General features: G+C 40.8%; 1 protein-coding gene across 1 annotated transcript; it reads right to left on the reverse strand.

Moving 5' to 3' along the window:
• Positions 1 to 319: 319 nt before the first annotated feature.
• LOC137787822 (uncharacterized) lies at positions 320 to 15586 on the reverse strand. Its single transcript, XM_068580559.1, has 10 exons — positions 15359 to 15586; positions 14871 to 14956; positions 13783 to 13865; positions 10619 to 10785; positions 7856 to 8111; positions 6198 to 6618; positions 3839 to 3903; positions 1038 to 1382; positions 907 to 933; positions 320 to 780 (listed from the first exon to the last, which is right to left on the reverse strand). Exons 1-10 carry the CDS (start codon positions 15584 to 15586, stop codon positions 608 to 610), a joined length of 1851 nt encoding a protein of 616 aa, XP_068436660.1. The 3' UTR covers positions 320 to 607.
• Between the last annotated feature and the right edge of the window lie 881 nt (positions 15587 to 16467).

The following is a 16467-nucleotide window of genomic DNA, read 5'->3' on the forward strand; positions in this document are numbered from 1 at the left end:
CAAATGAACCTGCTTATGAAGCTTCCTGAACATGATGTAGATGAGAAATAGCAGCTAAAAACACCATCTATGGAAAATCTGACGCGATGTGAGAGCATCATAACTTCACATCAGCAGTTTGAATCTGTTTAATCCTAGTTTGTTTAAGACTTTAGTCTAAAATGAAGTTTTGGGGGTTCATATTCATACTGTATGTAAACTTAATCATACATTTTAACACAAAAATACAACAAAATCAATAAATCATTCAATCTTTTAGATTATCTGACATACTTTTATTGAGAAGAAGATCAAGCATCATATAATTCACAAGCCCAAACGTACAGCAGACAATTCACATCTCATATCTTTATGATAAACACATGCATGATGGCGTTAACATCGCAATAGGAATGCGTTCCTCTGATGTTAGCGAGCTCGTTTGTATACGAACAAACATATGCTGTGACACATTAAAGCTGGGATAATATAATTATTAATTCTATTGACAGAAAGACAAAGCTTGTCTGTTCAGCTCAGCTCTCAGTCGCTCTGCTTCCCGGCTGAACGCTGCAACAGACAGAAAGGACACAACGTCACAGTGTCATAAGCTCGGTTCATTCACATATTACAACGTCCAACGCCTGTTTTCAGAGGACAAATAATAGGATGTGTGTGCAGGGTCGGAACAAACCTGAAGCTTCCACACCAGAAACGCCACAAAGGCGCCGTAGACGCCGCTCTTGACGATGAAAACCACGTAGGAGAGTTTGGCCGTCTGTGTGATCCTCAGATATTTCTCTGCAGAAAGTTCAAACATTTAAGTGAGACGATTCAAAGAGGAAACGTCCACGTGGAGCCCCGACAGGACGCTGAATACTAGTGATGATGCATTGAGGTCATCCAGAAACACAACATGATATTTACCTCTTGAAATTTGACTTGACAGGACTCCTGGATAGAAGAAGAATAAATGCATTAGACAGATTGTTGTTGATGCGTTTCACGTTGCTAACAAAGCATTTTCAGGTGATTTCTGTTTTTCAAATTCAGCCTACCTTTTTCCCCACGGGTGGAGTTTGTATAATCTTCAGTGTCAGTCCCGTTGAAGAAGCTGACTGTGCAGGTGAACTCTTTGCCCTCTGTGAACCAGTCCTCGGCAGAGACCCTCAGCCTGCTGGTGATTGTGTATTTACCACCAGGCGACCGGAAGGCAGCAGCGTCGGTCGCCACGCCGTCGGTGACGTTCTTCTCGTCCACCTTCCAGGATACACCCACATGGTCTGGGTAGAATCCTCTGGCCACACAAACGATGGTGATATTCTGGTCTTTCTGGTTCAGACACTTCTTTGCTGAAGGTGGAAGCACTTTGACTCTTGGTCCTGTGGGTTTATGTTCAGGTTCTGCCAGGACAAAAGGACATAAATCTCGAAATTAAAGTCCTGCAGATCCAAAGAGAAACCTGAACATTTCAACATCCAACCACAAGAACAACGCTTTTTTTTGTACTCGTATCCAAAACAATAAACAATTGTTTCTTATCTTACCGAGAACTGTCAGTTTGGTTCCCTCTCCGAAATAAGGAGGATAACTGCTGGAGCACACCGCTGACTCGCGTGTAAAAAACTGACTGCAATGGCGGATATAACCGAGCTTCTGTTATTTTTTTTAAAACTTATTTTCGTGGGGTTTTCTTTTATCAACCAGTACACATAGGTACTACAATCACCATGCATGTCACAGATATATATATATATATATATATATATATATATATATATATATATATATATATATATATATATATATATATATATATATATATATCTGTATATATATATATATATATATATATATATATATATATATATATATATATCTGTATATATATATATATATATATATATATATATATATATATATATATATATATATCAAGTTTTGTTACTTTTTTCTGTTTTCTTCTTGTATATGAAAGAGACAATGTTGGCTGTAGTGAATACTTTTAGTGCAACACTTTGAGTCACTATTGAATGAACATAACAAAGTAGATGCCTCGACCTCGTGTGGCTTTGTTTTTGCCGACATTTATCGTTTTACGTCTATTTGACATTTTCTTTGACACTTTTGACGACAAACCTACACAGCAAACACCAAATAAAACGTAGAACATATTCTTTTTTTGAGCAGATTTAAGATCAGAGAAGCTCTGGAATATACATTTATGCTTAAGATTCTTCATCATTTTCTTACCCAACACCGTCAGTCTGGTGCCGCTGCCAAAGTAAGCAGGCTGGTAGTTGTTCACACTGACACGAGGCTGAACAAGAAGAACGGCTCGAGCTCCCAGCACTGAGCTGAAGGCTCTTTGTGCTCTTTTTCAGGTGGACTAAAAACATTTAACTTAACTTAACGCACAAAACTTTAGAAGAAAGTCTCGTCTCAACATTATTAAACTGATAATTTAAGGTCCATTTAGGAGCATAAGATTAAACAATAACCGAAAATAGCCTCAATTTGATATTATTATTTTGATAATTAATGTCAGTGTGTATATTAAATCATTTTAACTGTCTTACCGAGAACGGTGAGTTTAGTTCCAGCTCCAAAGTAAGCCTCCGACTGAAAACTCACAGTGTGTCGCAGCGCTGATAAGAACTGTGTTCAGAGGATTAATCTGGGCAGAGAGCCAAATGGTTTATTGCTGCTGTACTTTTACTGGAGATCGTGGACAACGCTTTCTTCACGGACACAAACTAACTTCTGCATTAAATTCTTTCACATTTTGTCCACTTTTGCTCACAACCATCAAATAAAATGTCTACCAAACATATTCTTAGTACTTCATATAATCTTGCATAGACTAACATACAAAGAATCTTCTTTCTTGAGATGTTTCTGTGCAGGTTTTCTTACCTAAAACAGTGAGTTTAGTTCCAGCTCCAAAGTAAGCCTGTGAGAAGGAGCACAGAGACTTTCCACTGACACAAAAACACCTTGCTGCCTCTTTATCTGAGCCACTACTCCGACTTTGTCACTGTTTGACGACTTCAAGAACTTCATCTACTTTAGTTGTCGAAAGAGTCAAATGTTCCTCTACCAGCCTTCACCCCTTAAACATCCACATGCATTTTAAGGTTATTAATACTAGAATAACAGCTGTAATCATGGTGTAATCACTGGTTATTAGGAGTTAATCAAGCTTTGGAGTGAATCAACAAGGTCCGAGACATCTAACCAACATCACACCTGAGCAGTATTTCATGAACTTTAAATGTTTTCTTACCTAAAACCGTTAACTTTGTTCCTCCACCAAAGTAAGCCTCTGCTCCACTACCGTCACAGTGAACCTGACCAGTGCTCTAAACAGCACAACATGCTACTTTCAAAATGTCCATGTGACAAGACATTTTTTTCCAATTTGCTTTTACTAGTTTTACTTTTCATATACAGCTGAATTATTCAGAAGAAAGTCAGAAGTCTAACTTACCGAGAACAGTCAGTTTAGTTCCTGAGCCGAAATAGGCTTCGTAATTGGCACAGCGCTTAAGCTTCACATCAAAAAGCCCTGAGCTGAACTTCTACTATGACATACTTGAAGTTTCTTAATGCACCCTGATGACAAATCATATTACATTTTATATTGTTCCATCATTGACTTACCTAAAACAGTCAGTTTGGTTCCTTTTCCAAAGTAAACCTCGTTTACATTGTCACAGTGCAGAAATACTGAGCATGAAACTCCTGAGTCTTACACCAGAACTATGTTTGGAAGGTTTTCACCAACACTTCTGTTTCTACTGAGACTTTAAAGCAGTGATGCATTTCACAAAACTCAATAATAAACTGAAACATTTACCTAAAACAGTCAGTTTGGTTCCTTGGCCAAAGTAAGCAGGATCAGTGTAGGTCACAGTGTTTTCACTTCAGCTCAATAGTTCAGCTTTTAGCATCAACAGGTTTTTATGCTTTACTTTCATGCCAACATGTAAACTATTGGACGTTAGTGCCGGTGAACTGCAGCAGTGAGAGATGCTACTTACCCAAAACTGTGAGTTTTGTTCCCTTTCCAAAGTAAGCTTCATATCCAGAGTCACACTGAATGTCTCCGCTCCCAAAAAGCCTCAAAACATCTCATAAGCGTCATGTTGAAACACAGAGTGATAATCCAGAGGAGGAAGAAGCTTTCAACATGCAGGATGAGCTTCATAATGTCCAAATGTGTTGCTTTAGTCAGGCTGAAGGAAAGAAGCATCTCAGTGCTCCAAATATGATGTATAACTTGTTTTAAAAAAACTATTTTTTAGCTAATTTTCCCTTTAAAGTTGCCTCTTACAGTTCCAGTTTGGCCTGACATCCCACACACCTTCACATTATGGATGTTTCTGCTCTTCCAGGTGTCCCAGGTAGCAGGTAGCAGTCTACACACTGGGTGTCAATGGGAGGAGGTTTTTGTACAGCGGCTCTATGGGAGTGTATCACCGTGGCCCCCTGTCCCCACGGTGGAAAAGCATCACACAAAAACCTGAAGTCTCCTCCGTTCTCTCCTCTCTCCTTCCCCCACCCAGCTTCTCCATATCTCAGCCTCCATCTCTCTCGGTGAGAGAGAGCAGCTGTTCAGGTCGGGCTGAGTGGCGGCTGAGCGGCCTCCAACCCGACTGCTGCTATTTCTGGTGCAGCTAAGAAAAGAAGCAAGAAGGAAGGAAGGAGGAGAGAAACTGGTCTTTGTTTGTTGGTTTGAAGATGTTCAGAGGGAGGGACGTCTCTGCTGGTCACACCTCTTTGACTGCGATCCTTAAATTGTTCTTCTTTTCTTCAACATAAGGCATAAAGTGCCAAAAGTGGCATGAAAGGAATGTTTCCTCAACAACCATATAGACTATTATAACGTTTTTTAAAGTTACAAGTCAAAGTCCTGCATTCAAAATGGTAGTAAGTACAAAAGCATTAGCATCAAAATATACACAAATAAAACAATGTTTTATTCACAGCTCATAATTATGGATGTATTCATATGTGAGCTGGTACCTACTTCTTAAACTCAACAATACATTATAATTCAATTGTTTTATTTTATATCTATATTGTGATTATTCAAAGTAAGGCTTCCAAATAAATATAGCCGAATAAAAAAAATACAATATTTCCCTTTGGAAGTGGAAAAATATGAAGTAGCTAATAACATAAATACTAAAGTCAAGTGAAAGTATTTCAAAATTCAGTTCATAAGTTAATATATATAATGTAAATGTAATGTGTGACCTTAAATGAAAATAAGGTATGTATTTTCTAAAATAAACTTTTTAAAATGTCTCTTGTGGTATTAAAATATAAAATTGTGTAACTTTAAAATTCAACCAACTGAGAAAAACCAGTGTGCTCTTATTCGAAACACAACCTTTTTACCGTCTTATTTTGATTCAAGATGAAGCATTTCTATGATGTCGCATCACTCTAAACCTCTATGTTAAATGTGAACTGCAGTCCATTCAGCCTAATTCTTCACTAAAATTCCCTTTCGAATGCAACTTTAACTATTTGATTTGTCTTCACTTTGACATATTCTATAAAGCTCAGTGATTTGTTGGATTATTTAAGTGTAATCCCACATGACCCCTGTAGAGGTCAGTGGATGATAACCTCTTCAACTGGATACACTTGAGCGTTGCAAGGCTGCACTCTGAATTATAGTCAAATGAAATAACAGAGACGAAAGCACTTAAATGGCGAAGTGAGAAACTGTGAAGGACAATGAAGCTGAATGTGTGAAAGTACCACGTCAACACCTGCTCACTGATCTGAGCTGAGCAGCGTTGTGGTGTTGAAGGAACGAGGTGATTTACGTAGAAGTGTTCTTGTACTTTTTTCATGATTTAATAAATACAAAATAAAAAAAAAAAAACATTTCATATTTTCATTAGGGGTGGGGAAAAAAAATCAATACAGCATAGTATCGCGATATTTTACGCGGCGATATACACGGAAGCCGAGTATCGATCTTTTATTTAATCAATTCAAAAACCTTTTGGTCCTCGAATAATAAAATCAATGTTTTTTTGGTCAACAAAAAAATCCTTTGGGGACATTTTGCGGTTGATAAAAAAAAAAGGGGAATATATCGCAATACTCAATGTATCGCAGTATCGGGATAATACGGTATCGTGATAATATCGTATATCGGGACCTCTGGTGATTCCCACCCCTAATTTTCATGTCACTTTGATGTCTGGTCCGTTACGCAGAGATCAACCCATCGTGCCTCCTCCCTGTCATCATCTCCTGGTTGCTTCTTGAGGTTGTTGTGTGGCAGCTGAGGCTTTCTGAACCACTGTGCTCTACTGGAGGCGCAGTAAAACACAGCCGAGTCTCCGGCCTCCACGGGGTGGATCTGCAGAGAGGAGCTGAGCACCGCGGGCCGGGACATGGTGTACTTTGATTTGTTGAACGGGGCTTCAACGCTCCACACGTTATTACTGCTAGACTGTGTGAGCAGCTGCATTTCCCCGCTGCCGCTCTGTCTGTACCAGTACATGTAGTAATTGTTACTGTCATCTTGTTCACACTGCAGGGTTACATTCGAGTCTCCCTCACGGCTGAATAATAATGGAGGCTGCTGGATTTTTACACCAGCGGAGGAATCTGTGGGGAAAAAACAAAATGAGTTAACAACTTCAATGAGGAGGAGGAACTGTTTTGAAATGTTCTTACTGGTGAAGATCAGAACGGCAACAAGCAGCAGCTTCATTGGGACACACATCAGATGGTTGTTGTGTGTGATACATTTACTATCACAACTCTGAACGTCTGACATGCAGAAGTGAGAGGGAGTCTCTTAGTACATCTAGTCTCTGAGTGCAATGACTCTTAACCATGGGGTCGTGGCCCCCGATTGGACCGCGAGCGCCACCTAGAGGGCCGCAAAAATCTTTGCCCTGGCGAAAATCATGGATAAGTATTTCAAAAAGAAAAAAATAAGATGAAAGTGGTGGCAAACCCTAAAACTGGAGACAGTAGAGAGATGTCAACAGTTTAATGTCCAGAAAAAGTGACATCCTTCAAAAACAAGTATTTTTAAGTATTATTTCACTTTTTTTTTATAAGTATTTTGCATTTTTTGCATTTCAACACAGCAACGTTTAAACACTGGTCACTGTAACTTCAACAGCACAGGAGTTGGTATTGAATAGATTTATGAATTGAAGATATTCAAGAGTATCTTAATTAGGAATTAAATCAAATATGTATTCGCATAAATGTGAAATAAGATGACTGGACCATTATCGACTCTGTTTAAGTCGTGGCTAGCTAGCGGCTGGAAAAGCTTTATATCAAGTCCTTCACTTTTTGTCCTCCGACACTGTCTCAGAAATGTTTTTTCATAAATGAAAACAACCGGATCAAAGGTGAATGCTTCTCTGTATTAAAGTAGTTTTGTCAGACAATAATAACAATCTCAGCCTGTCAGTCAGTGACAAAAAGAAACACTTTTATTCGACGTACATTGACGTTTCGGAGTTGCCCGATGTGTTGACGTCAACTGCAATAAACACGTCGCAAAATACTGCAATATTTGACATATAATAAGAAATATATAATACATGTATTTGTTATGTACAGGAACAAGATGAGGGTTGACCTTCGCTTGGTCTGTGGGGAAAACCCAGATTTATGAAGTAGTTAATGCAAAAGCCAGAGTGGAACACATTGTTTGAGCACAACAACTATACATTTGTGTACACTACACAATTGTTACGTTGCCCTTGCGGGCTCTGCTCTGCTGCAGGGAAACGTCCTCCAGTGACTGGAAAGAGACACGCTGCCTCATGTGAGAAGGGTTTTTAGTGAGGGAGTGGCATCAAACCACATCACTGTGTACTGGCGGCGCAGAAATACACAGCCGAGTGCGACAGGTCTGCCTTGCGTACAGTCAGAGCTCCTTTCACTGAGCTTTCTTTCGTCAGGGTGAATTGTCGTTCAAACTGGCCCTCGTAGTTTGGCGGGCTGGTCCCGTATCCGTACCCGATGAGGGTCATGGACATAGTGTCAGTTCTTTGCTGATACCAGAGCATTGATGGAAGGTTAGTGTCATCATGGCTGCACTTCATCTGGACCTCGGTGCTCTCCTCCACTATCTGGGGTGGAGATTGTTCAAATGTTACAGCGCCCACTTCACCTGTGGAGGAAGCAGGTGTAAAAAAAAAAAAAAAAATGATGCCAAACAAAAACAAGTCTTTTTTTAGCGAGATTGTTTAGCATGTTGTATAAATATTAATATAATTCATGACTACTTTTATGTAATTCAGGATGAGATCTTACAGTGAAAACAGATGAAGAAAAAGATCAGCACACATGGAGACATCTTCAGGCACGGATGTGAGAGTAAAAGTAGGCTCCGGGTGAAAGAGGACAGGGTGTGTGTGTGTGTGTGTGTGTGTGTGTGTGTGTGTGTGTGGTAGGGGGGGGGGGGGCTTAATTCATCAACATAACCTCAAGATAAAAGCTTCATATCATGTGCTGTGCCTCCACCTGTTGGTTGAATCTGTTTGCTGTACTAAGCGATCTTATTCCTGCCTAAATGAGCTTGAGCAGACTTCCTGTTAAGTTATATATGTTATATATGTTATTATATGTTTATGTGAGTATGTTTTATGTGATAGTAAATTGGATATATTTGGGTTTTGGACCATATTTAGACATTTCATGAGTCCAAAGGCTGATTCGTCAACACACACGTGAGCACAGAACAAAGCAGAACCAACATGTATGACTTTCTTTTCTTGATCCTGACCAACTGAATCGCAGCCTTGAAAACCAGCCTTGAAGTTGATGGCATATGGTGTAAATATGTCTATTATCATGATCTGTATTTTTATTGTTATATATTACTACTTAAATCCTCTAATCAAGTTCAAATGAAGACATTTTTCAGCAGTTTGCGACCGTGTCACATGGTTCCACTGGTTTCCTGTTGGTGGGACCTTATCTGTTGGATCCTTATGGAGGTTTTTGTATGAGAGCGTCACCGTCTTCATTACTGTGCATACTTGCTGCTCCAAAATAGTGTCCGCTGTCTTCAGGGTGTCTCGGGCTCAGGATGTGAAGAGACGCTGTTTTCTCTCCATCTCCACTCACAATAAAGCGTTTATCAAATGGCGTCTCGACTGTAGGAGTTTTAAAGTACATGTAGGCAATCAGCTTCAGGGAAGTGTCTCCTGCTGAGCGCTGATACCAGAGAATAGTGTCATAGCTCGGGATTGTATGCGTGAGGTTCAGCGTGACCTCATCATTTGGTTTGAAGAAGAGTTGAGTTGGAGTCTGGAACACTTGTTTATCTTTACTGAGGTAAACTCCTGGAAAGAGATGGAGAAACAATGTTCAGGAGACCTGTCATATCTTGCCACTAGTGGACAAAATATTGTTGTGCGCTTGGGTTTAAACTACAGCAGGAAGAAATAGTCAATAATTGCTGGATAATAATGTTAGGGTGCATTAGATGAGTCATGAATGTGCTATACCTTTAATCCAGAACACAGTGATGATGGAAACGATGAGACAAGACGGCGTCATGTTGAATGAGAAGAACCAGCTCGAGTCTCTCAGTTTTGTGGTTCAGAAGGAGGGACAGGAAGTGATGCAGAGAAAAGTTGATACCCGAGAAACTGTCTTTGATTTACTCTGCCTTTTCTGAAAGGCAGGGAAACGCTGCCTTTCTTTTTGTTAAATTACAACAATTACACTCAAGGGTAGAAAAAAGAAAAGTCCACCATTTCAGAAACAAGAATACTTTCATTTGGTCTGTGCTTTATTTTGATTATGACTGATATAAAACAATATATAGATAGACCTCCTAGCGACACAAGTAATAGCCTCATACAGGAAATGTCACGTGATGCTGATAGCTGCAATTCTGGTGATGACTGACTGGTTTCCTTGTGAATTGATGACCTACTTAAGTTTAAAGTCCTAAGAAAAATGCACCAGGTTCAAGTTAATTATCATTTAAACGTATTAGAATAATACAAACACATGAATGCTAATGTAGAACAATTCATGGCTTTACAAAAATACCTCTGTATGCTCAAACCCGTCATCAACTCTATCGAGAGGAAAGTGCAGTATATTCAAAGTCATGATGGACACTAAAGTTCATAATTATTATAAACGGTTATTGCTGAGTACCAAATGTGTCGTGGTCTGTACGGATGACATGGGAACCCACCGGCTGAGAATATTTAAGGCTTCACCTGTGAGGAGTAAAATACTTCTTGTGGTTTTGATCCAGAGAGGTTTGATGGACGCTCTGGTGATGAGTGTTGAGTATGAATAATTAATAATGACGAGCTGTTCATTATAAACGTTAAAAGTCGGCAAATCAAAGTAAAAACACTTTTTTATCACGTGGGGGACATGATGTACTCTTTAACCTACTTTGAGGGCTGCAGAGGTTTTTGTCAATACCACCTGGATGTTTGCTGCACTGTGGCTGACTGATTGCACAAAAGTACGTCGCGGTGTGTTCAAGTGCTTTTAGATTGATGATGGAAAGCGAACCATTTCTTGTTTTGTCCCCACTTAAATCTCCAAATAGTCTGAAATGCTTCCTGAACGGCTCTTCCACGCTGTCATTTGTGAACTGCACATATCCGTATCCGATCAGTCTCATCGCGGTGTCTCCGCGTGGCTGCTGGTACCACAGCATCACCCTGGACTCGGCCTGTCGGTGCGTGCAGACGAGCTGCACGTCGCCTCCAGCCTCTATGGCGAGGGCAGAGGGAGACTGCTGGACCTGAACCCCCAGAGACAGACCTGCAAGAAGAGAAACAACTGCTCCAACATGAAAAAACAAACTACAAACGTGTTGATGTGGAGATCCGTTCACGTTACCTATGAGATGACAAGAAAGTAGTAAACTAATCATGTTAGCTCTTGGCCCCATGCAGATTTAATTCTCTTGAGGATGAAGTTTATGGCTGTATGACGAGACTGAATGTGACAAAAACGCAGCAGAGACGTGAGGAAGTGAGGTAAAAATCACGTGACACCAGACTTGACTGCAGGTGGCTGGCCAAGGTCTTTTGGAAACTACGCCAACCCACAGTTTATAAAGGAGTGTGTCGTCTGATCTCACTTCAAAACGAGTCAGTTACCTGTGAGGATGAAGCCAAAGAGAAATCTAATCATCGTGTGAAGATCTGACATGGCGCATGAGTTACTCTAAATGCAGTATTAGTGAAGTTATGTTTGTGCTTTCTCTCCAAGCGGAGTCACCTGTAATCAGGAAGTAAAGGTAGAAAGTAGGAGGGGCTTCATGTAGATGTAAATCAAACTGATTCCCACACAAACCTTCATTTTTACTGTAATAAAATGACTTGTTAAAACAGATTAGGAGAGAAACACAGTTGTATTTGCTAATATGATTGCATCAAACTAAAGTACAACCACAAAAGCAGGTGTCAGGTAGCGGTTTATTCCACGTCTTATTATAAACCACTGATGAAAAAAGATGGTGTAGAGTTTTTGTAGAGGTCAGAGGGGATTTCTGTCAGCGTGCTTCACTGGCTGCACAGTAGTAAACTGCACTGTGCTCTGGTTTAACGTTGACTAGAAGAAGAGAGCCGTTCTTTGCTGTAGATCCCCCCAAATCTCCAGACGTGTTGAAATGATCTTTATATGGCTTTTCTATTTTGACCTCTTTAAAGTTCAAATATCCAATGAGTTTCATGGCTGTGTCTCCAGCAGACCGCTGGTACCAGAGCATCAGCCTGTAGTCAGTTCTGTCATGGCTGCAGAACATCTGCACGTCGTCCCCAGGTGTTTTGATGAGATCAGAGGGAGACTGAAGGACATCGAGACCCAGACAACAACCTGGATGAAGAAGTAGATGGAGAACAAACTTGGTTACGTAATAATTCTGAGGGGAAAACTATATTTGCCAGTTCTATTTAAAAAGGCGTTTACCGGCCAGACAACAGAAGAGAAGGACGATCATTTTGACTCAAATAAAGACACTCAAAACCCTTTTCTCGACATGTCAGACTGCATCTGAGAGCTTTTCAGATGTAAGTCTCTGGGACCTCACACCACTGAGCTGACTGAAGGCTTGAAGAGGGAGAGGAAGTGATGAAGAAAGAGCATCTGTACAATAAGTGGAAGCGACAAAAGCTCCAAAGAAAATGCTGCTGGGTGGGAGGGGTTTGTAGGAGGTGTAATTCATAACCATAAATGGCGATAAGCATAGTTTATTTTATCGGTGAAGGAAACTACAATGACTGCTTTACTGACAAGCGCCTCGGAAAAAGATAAATATGAAGTGATTCAAAGTGATCAGCAATGAGCCAAGATGTAAAAGGATAAAGTTGGGATGTTGACCTGGATGTTGTCTGATTCAACACAACACTTAGTGTAGGAGTCAAATCTACACCAGATATCACATATATATATTCATCGTGCTGCGTGTAAAGAGTATTTATGGAGCTCCAGCTCCACCTATTGGAACAATGGGTCCAAGTTTGGTTTCTAAAACACTGAAACAAATAAGACATATGGACATGTGGACAGAAAAGTTTGCTTTGCGGTATCGTTTCCCCCCCAAAAAGAAAACACTGCACCCTAAAAGGATGAAAGAGGAGTCCAGCTGTCTGATATCAGTCACAATGCGGTTGACTTGTCGTTTGTGTTGTCATTTGTGTCGCCGGCTGCACCAGACGGGGTTTTTGCCTCAGACTCGGGGTTCGTGCAGCACTGTGCTCTACTGGCAGCACAGAAATACAACGCTCCGTCCTCTGAGCGACTCAACTGTGGAATGTGAAGAGATGCCAGACTTCCCCCATTACCGCTCACATTATACGTGTGTTTGAATTGAGCTTCAACGACTGCAGCAGTGAATCGTACGTAGCCCACGAGGAGCATTTCATTTCCCCCAGCGGGCTGTTTGTACCACTGGATCATGTCAAAATCTGTGTTTGAATGGTTGCAGTTCATCTGGACTTCTTCTCCAAGGTGTTGGATCAGATCACCCGGGCGCTGATGAACACGGTTCTTTGAGAGTTCTGCAAGACACATTTAAGACACACTTGAGTGAAGAAAACAAAGCGAAAATGTAGAAATATTTAGGTGAATTTCTTTATGAGTGAACGTGATATTACCTGTTAAACACAACGGCAGAGCTGCTAAAAGTACAAGGAGTTTAAACATGATCCTAAAGCAGCTGAAAACTAAGCAGTGATGATGACTGCAATGTGCACAGAGCTGAGGAGGAAGAGGAGGAGGAGTCTTCATCAGTGTATTCATTCAGCGTCACATATCCTGATGATATCGGTGGTGATTTCCTGCCTCTGGCTACAGTTAGATGCAGGTGCTTATGTGGCTGATCACCAGCGCAGGTTTTAGAAGGAGCCAGAGCGACATTGAGACACTGTGCCTACTGGCTGCACAGTAATACACACCGCTGTCTTCAGGCTGTCTGGGTGTCAGCACATGAAGTTGAGCCTTTGCTGAGCCGTCCCCAGTCACATTGAAATGTCCTCTGAAAGCATCCTCAATGGTCGGGTTAGTGTAGAAAATATTTCCAATGAGTGTCAGGTCAGAGTCACCCACCGGCTGCTGGTACCACAATATGACATTGTATGAACTGATTGAATGGCGGCAGCTGATTGTCGCAGCAGCGTGAGGGCTTCCTAATATTGACGATGGAGCCTGATGGACCTCAGTGCTCAGAGAGCGACCTGCGTTGTAAAGAGGGAAGCGGTGAGAACACGGACACAAAGATGAGACTTTGAGCAGGCGGATTGAAGTGGAACCTACAGGAGAGGCAGAGGAGCAGCAGAGGGATGCTGTTGGTGTTTCTGATCATGATGCCTTTGTCGTCGTCCTGCGTCTCTCTGTGACTGACAGACGTTACGGGATCACCTGAGAGGGGAGGAGACTCGGAGGGCATTTGTATTATTTTATAACAACTTCCTTGTTAGTTTATTCCATTTGGTGTCTGTAAAGTGTTGGGCGCTACTATGACTACAAAGTTCCCCTTGGGGATTAATAAAGTACATTTCTATCTATCTATCTATCTATCTATCTATCTATCTATCTATCTATCTATCTATCTATCTATCTATCTATCTATCTATCTATCTATCTATCTATCTATCTATCTATTTAAAATCAACAGATCTTTTTTTTTTATCAAGATAAACAAAACTCATATTCACTGGTCCTTCTGAAATGTGAGAACTTTCTACTGTTTTCATTTTTCATTTTTTATCAGTGTAACTTCAATATTTTGCCAAACATGCAAATTAAATATATCGGTTTGGCCTCTGGAGATTGATGATTACCAATTTCCACCAAGAAAATTGATAATTTATTGATTTCATATATATATATATAGATATATATATATATATCTATATATATATATATACATCTATATATATTCTATAAATTCAACTTGTTGAATAGTTTTGAGTAGATTTTGTGACTATTTCTGTATTCATTACATGTCATTTAACATCTGAAAAACAACATCTGGCTTGTTGTATGCAGCTTCACTCCAGTGGAAAGCACTCTTCTCACTTATGACTAAATACAAACCAAAAAATCAATTTGCAGTCTCCAGATCTCGAGCTCCCCCTGCCGATAAAACATGTATTTACTGTGACAGCAGCAGCGTATTTGTGCAGCTGCGTAAGTCGCCTGTATCACTGTGTTGACTCACAGCACACCAGTACACTCCTCTGTCCTCAGGCAGCAGCTTCTTCACTGTCAGAGATCCAGTCTGAGCGTCGTTTTTTGTTGCAGGAAACTTGTCCTCGCTGAAGCCACTTTCATATGTATGTGGAGGACTTGTAGTCGTGGTAACTATTTGCCTCATTCCCTCCCCTGGCAGCTGTCTGTACCAGTACATCACGTAGAAAGTAGCATCCTTAGTGTGACTGCAGTTCATCGTGGCAGACTGACCCTCGACCCTCCACAGCACAGGGGTCTGCGTGACATCATCGCCAGCAATTAGACCTGAGTGTGAAACACAATGGAGAGCATTCAAAACTACTTTTCAACAGCAAAGGTTAAAGGCTATCGTGTCGTTTACCTTTTCTCCAGAGCAGAAGTGTTAGAACGCTCAGGAGGCCATGTTTGATGGCGTCCATGTTCATTCAGACAGTGCAACAGGTCTCATCACTGTCGGTGTGATTAGAGATCTAAACAGCTGCAGGGGGTGGGAGTGTCACGTGTCTGGTGTTCAGCCCTCCACATTGTGTCACGGTGAGTATTCGTGGTCCTCCAGGTCCCCCTACAGCGCATGAGATCAGTGTGACAGTCGTGTTTTCGGCGCACTGGGGGTTTTTGTTCAGCCAGTGAGTGACTCTGTGTCATTGTGTTCACTCACAGCGCAGAAGTACAGGCCTTTATCTTCTGGCTGCAGGTTCTTCACTGTGAACGTACCGCTCTCAACGTCGGGCTTGGTGGCTGAAAATTTCTCTTTGCTGAAATCTCCAAAATCGTGATCTGTGTTGCCTGTTGTCGTGAACACGATCAGGTTCATTGTTTCTCCTGGCAGCTGTCTGTACCAGTACATCTGGTAGTACTGAACGCCCTTCGTGTGTCTGCAGCTCATTGTTGCATCTTCACCCTCGTGTTTCCACGGTATTGAAGTCTGGTTGACGTCACTCCCATCAGTTAGACCTGAGTGAACGATAATCAAACACCACATGAAAATAAGTTCTGATTAATGTGTATCACTAGTCAGGCCACGGTGGATTTTATTGTAATTTACCTGCAGTCCACAGCAAAAAGAGGAACCATCTGAGGAGGCCTGGTTTGTTGGCGATTATGTCCATGTTCTGGATCATTGACTCTGCTCCACGAGGAGATGGGCTGAGCTGCGTATGAAAATGTGTCATCCCTCACTACGTTTCACATTCAAGAGCTTCGGCTCTCCGGAGGAGCTCGTCTGTCAGCGTTGTGTCTGTGCAGAAGCAGAATGGTGGCGTAAAAACACCTGTGTGTGTGTGTGTGTGTGTGTGTGTGTGTGTGTGTGTGTTCATTATGATGTTCTGTGTCGCTTCACATGTTGGATAAAGAGATAATGTATTAACTGTAAATCTGCAACACTAAATATGTATCTGTATTTCTGCACATCTGATTATGAAACTGAGAGTGGGAGGTTTAGTTCCTTTCCGGAGATGAAGAATATTTGAGAATATTTAATTCATCGTGAAATGTGAACTGATGGTATGATGCTCAAGAGGTTTCTCTGAAGTCAGTTAAATGTAATAAAACCAACATCAGCCATCTTTTTAAATGAAGTAATTCACTGGAGTTAAGTTTCATAGCGAATCACCAAGGTTCATCTTTCAGGTTACTAAATATTATGTAACATATTGCTTTATTATGCTTTAAATATATTATCACATTGTGTCTTATTGTATGAAACACCCTAATTATTGTGATTTATTTACTTCTCTTCTTTAATTTAGTCTGCGACTGCAAAAAAAT

The sequence above is a fragment of the Clinocottus analis genome, unplaced genomic scaffold (genome assembly GCF_023055335.1).
Source record: "Clinocottus analis isolate CAN_PGR_092001 unplaced genomic scaffold, fCliAna1.0.p SCAF_17, whole genome shotgun sequence".
NCBI lineage: Eukaryota > Metazoa > Chordata > Actinopteri > Perciformes > Cottidae > Clinocottus > Clinocottus analis.